This window comes from Babylonia areolata, chromosome 5, assembly GCF_041734735.1.
Source record: "Babylonia areolata isolate BAREFJ2019XMU chromosome 5, ASM4173473v1, whole genome shotgun sequence".
Lineage (NCBI taxonomy): Eukaryota > Metazoa > Mollusca > Gastropoda > Neogastropoda > Buccinidae > Babylonia > Babylonia areolata.
The window spans coordinates 2,292,086-2,297,085 of NC_134880.1; the positions used below are offsets into that span (position 1 = coordinate 2,292,086).

At 38.9% G+C, this 5,000-nt stretch overlaps 1 protein-coding gene across 1 annotated transcript in view; it reads right to left on the minus strand.

Annotated features, from left to right (window-relative positions):
* The window catches only part of LOC143282557 (uncharacterized), a 17,178-nt gene extending 13,115 nt beyond the window's left edge, over window positions 1-4,063 (minus strand). The window contains exons 1-3 of the mRNA XM_076588244.1: window positions 3,941-4,063; window positions 1,480-1,674; window positions 983-1,077 (exon numbers count right to left, since the gene is read on the minus strand). Coding sequence (XP_076444359.1) covers window positions 983-1,077; window positions 1,480-1,674; window positions 3,941-3,984 — 334 coding nt within the window. The 5' untranslated portion in view covers window positions 3,985-4,063. The remainder of the gene's footprint in view (window positions 1-982; window positions 1,078-1,479; window positions 1,675-3,940) is intronic.
* Window positions 4,064-5,000: the final 937 nt, after the last annotated feature.

A 5,000-nucleotide genomic window follows, 5' to 3' on the forward strand; every position in this document is an offset into this window, starting at 1 on the left:
CAGAATGGGCCACAATGTATTTGTATGGCATATTACACACTATAATAATAATATATACATATTTTGTACATATAGTACATCTACCATTCTTTCTTTGTGTGCTTGGTGACAGACAGACAGACAGTTAAACAGTCAAACATTGTGGGTTTTCTGTTTTTTGTTTGATTGTTTTTGCTGTTGTTGGTAACAGAGACAGTGTTTACAAAATCTCCACTTGACCTTTAGTGGTGGTCTGGACGCTAGTCATTCGGATGAGATGATAAACCGAGGTCCCATGTGCAGCATGCACTTAGCGCACGTAAAAGAACCCACGGCAACAAAAGGGTTGTTCCTGGCAAAATTCTGTTGAAAAATCCACTTCGACAGGAAAACCAATTAAAACTGCACGCAGGAAAAAATGCAAAAAAAAAAAAAAAGAGAGAAAAAAAAAGGAAAAAGGGTGGTGCTCTCAGTGTAGCGACGCGCTCTCCCTGGGGAGAGCAGCCCAAATTTCACACAAAGAAATCTGTTGAGACAAAAAGCTAAATACAATACAATACAATCAATTTCTTGACTATTAAATATTCATATTTATACATTTGCTAGGTTTTTATCACTTGCCACATGCTTAGTTCAGTCCAGTTTGATAATATTGATTACACCTGGCACGCAGCATGTTCACTTTTACAAAGAACTTTTCATCTTATATGTTCTTTACTACACAGAGTATTTCTTAATCATTTCAAACGTAAGATGACTACAAATCTGTTTTAAATGACCACATATGATTTACAAATGAACAATGTTAACAGAAACACAATGACACAAGATAACCAATGGCAATATGTTTTTGTAGCAGCCATGAAATCAAATCAGCAAAGAGGGAACCAACTTCTTCACAATTCAAAGCTGAAACAATTCACAAGCAGTATGCATCCTCAAAAAACTAAATACTTAAAACAGAGTTATCTTAATGTAAAATGTCCACATTCAGTAGACCTACCTTCACTTGAAAATGCATCTGGCAGATCATCCAGGTCCGAATCTGATTCCATGTCCGAGTCACAGGCATCCTTGTGCACAACATAATCTACTGAACTGCACAAACAATGTCAAATCATCATACACTCACATAATCAGCATCTGATATATGATAGATTATATCATCACCGAGATCTCATTACAGTCTGTCACTGTGTACAAAGGTATCTTTATCGCTATCGGTATAACTTACTATAAGTGTATCTTTCATTGGTAATATGACTTGACTCCTCTACCCCACCATTTTGCTTCTTCTTCTTTTCTCTCAGCCACCCTACTCCCAATCCTAAACCCCTTGTATTTCCTTGTACTCATTCTCCACACCCACTGTGAGTACACACACACACACATATATATAATACTGACAATGTATAATATAACTAATGAATACGTACATACCATATCTGAATCACATTATAGTCAACAGACAATTACCCAAGGAGAAGTAGCTGCACTCACCTGGCACACAGCGGCATAGAGGTGGCATATATGGGTTCCCTTTCAGATGTTGGCACGATTGTGGCTGCTGTTGTTAACAGGGTCTTTGGCACTGCTGCCGCTGAACTGCTTGTTGGTGTTGCTGATGGCACTAGAACTGGCACTGAGGTAGAGGGTGATGTGGAGGGGGATGTGTCAGAGCTTGGTGATTTTACTCTGGGGAAAAAAGTAAATAAGTATAAATAAATGCACAAAAAAAGGAGAAAAAAATTAGCTTTTCATTCATATGTGTAAAAAGCAAATCTATGTAAAATTTCTCTCACATTTGTCTGACACTGTGGTGTGTGTGTGTGTGTGTGTGTGTGTGTGTGTGTGTGTGCGTGTGACTCTGTGTGTATGTGATTGACTCTGTGTGTGTGAGTGTGTGTGTGTGTGTGTGTGTGTGTGTGTGTGTGTGTGTGTGTGTGTGTGTGTGTGTGTGTGTGTGTGTGCAGTAAATTTGAATGATGGCATTTTCTCATCTATGACAATCAGCTTGTTGATGTGATGCACACATAGCTCAATGTTATACATCTATATTATTATCTTTCTTTGCTTTGATATAAGGCTTACATATAACTATAGAAGATCAGCTATTCCATAATCACAGTCTTGTTTTCATTGTTTATAAGTTGTATTTATTGTTCAAATGGCTCTTCATTACACTGAAAGGCAATGGCCTACATGAATAAACTTCTCATTCATCCATTCATACATTCCTCAGTATTTCCTGTTGTCTCTGCTTTCATGATATGTTATTTGCAATAAATTAATTTGTGAGACTGAGAATGGAGAATGAGAGAGAGTGCCAGATAGCAGATGGACAGAGAGGAAATGTTCCAACACTTAATAAAAAGAAATGAAACTTTTACTATGAAGTAATTTCATGAGTTCATACTGGCAGGCTCTTCACTGCACTGACATGACAATAAAAATTCAAGGGTTTCTTGATTTTATTAATTTACTCAGCTTTCACACTGTTTCATGAAACCTGTAAGTCAAAATAAAGATGAATCTTTCTTCTTTTCAATGAGTGTACTTTTGTTTGTAATGAATGTGTGGTGAATGGACAAATATAAAATATGAATCGTGTCTGATTGCTCAGCGCTCTGACCCTTTATTGGGAATGACGAAATAATATAACTTTATGACATACTTTTTGTATGGTGAGAGTGGTAAAATTAATGAGAGAAGCTGATTATAAAGAATCAATGAGATGCTGAATCAGTGAACAGATACACAGCCAAGCAAGTTTTATTACCTATTAATGTTTCAATCTTGACAGTGCCTTGATTGTTACTGTTAGTGTTACTTTTGTTTTACCAGGACTGCATGATGCAACTAAATTGTTAGAACAAAACCATTCAAAAGTATCTATAAAAAAAATCTATACCTGGGAGGGGGGAGAGGGAGGAGAAAGAAGGAAAACAAACTGAAACTGAAAGTAGAAATGTCCAAGCAAAACAGATTTCTGGACAGAATAATACACTTGTTTATGAGTGTTCCTTTCATCAACTGAAATAATGTCCCAACTGATGCATCTATCTTCTGATTCCCCTTAATGAATGTTTTTTTTCAAATATCACCTTACACTGTGACAGCTCCAAAACAAATTTTATGCAACTGTCAATCATATACTTTTCTCGGCAATAACCACATTTTTGGCTCTCATGACGGAATGAGTAGCGTTCACAAGACATGGTTGTTCACTCCGCCAGTCACACACAGGAGTGGAGGAAAAGAAATATTGTATAGACTGTCCTTTTTTTTCTACAATATTACCAGAAACAGATGTGTGTGTGTGTGTGTGTGTGTGTGTGTGTGTGTGTGTGTGTGTGTGTGTGTTTAAATATAACTCCACAATCATCCAAACAACACTGAAACAGTGAAAGAATGTGCATGTGAGAGAAAGTGGGGAGTGGATGGGGGCAAGAATTAAAACACAAACACACAAATGCACTCACGCACACGCACACAGAATGACATCCGCCCACCCCCACCCTTCCCCTAAATTTCATCGCCATTGCCCTGCTATTTGCTTAGCCTATGGATCTTTGGATGCAGACACCGTATCAACCATGAATGAATGCACCGTAAACTGAAGTTAAAAAGTAAACAGCCGCGATAGCACGTCTGGCTTTGATTATGAGTACAACTACGAAATTATACTGAGTCCAACAACGTGAATGATATCATTAAAAAGCAAGACTATCGTTAAAATGCAAGCTGTCGTTCTACTGCTATGTTGATATCGAGATGCGCGACATTCTCCAATGCTTTTCATTTTCGCTATAAAACAGCTGATGTCAGAATGTGAGACTGAGAAGCTGACTCGTTCCGAATCTACAGCTGAGCGCGTCTGCTATTGTTCGACAGTAATTTCATTGTTACTTTCCGGAGTGCACATATCAAGTCCACACAAAGACAGTTCAAGAGTACTCACGTGGGTGTACTGCACAGCTTTGCAGTAAGCCTTGTTTTAGGCATTCTCACAATTAACAAGAGCAAAACGAGTCCGCGGCCTGTCAGTGATCAAAGAAATGAGGGATTTACTCCAAACTTTTTCTTTTCCATTTAACCCAAACTTCCGGTCTCAGGAGCAGATAATCCGAAGAACAAGTGCACATGAAAACAAAATAGTGTTCAGTCCGTCCTGGCTGTTTGAGCAGGGAAAATGACACAGGTTCACGGTCAGATCACAACTGCAAAACAAACGGAATTTGTTCACCGTCAAACTCTTGATCAATGCAGGAAGCACACACAGACACGCGCGCGCGCGCGCGCGCACACACACACACACACACACACACACACACAAAGAAATGTTTCTGTTTCATTTGTGAGATCATCGTGTCCAAATCGAGCCAAGCTGGGCGCTTTTTTGTTGTTGTTGTTCTTGTTCGTTCTTTGTTCTGATTGACAAAGCGACTTCACGCAGTCATATTAGGGTTTGAACTTGAACATATTTCACAATAAACAACTGAAACGACTCGCCCCAAATCAGTGAAGTTTTGGTTTAGTTTCAAGGACTCAGTGAGGCCGCAGGCGTGCAGTATGATCCACATGCGCTTCTCCACATCTGGTTAAAAATTACGAAAATAAAAGAAAGCAGATGTCTTCACATGACCTCCTCTGCGAAAAAACGAACACTTCTCGCCCACAAAAAATGGTTTCATATTAATGTGTAACGCACAAAGAAAAGGAAAAGAAGAAGAAGATTGAAGCCTCTAAATGAAATGAATGAACAGAATAAATCAGTGACTAGATAGACAGACTAGAATGAAATATAAAGATTAATTAAAGTGTTCAGTGTTTTTGGTTTCTGTGTTTCAGTAAAGTCCGGCGGGCAACAAATCAGTTTATACTGAGCAATTAAACTTGGCTGATGTGCTTTGCCACGGTCAGATGTCCATGCGCGCGCGCACGTGATTGGCGCACACACACACACACACACACACACACACACACACACACACACACACACACCGTGACACACACGCACG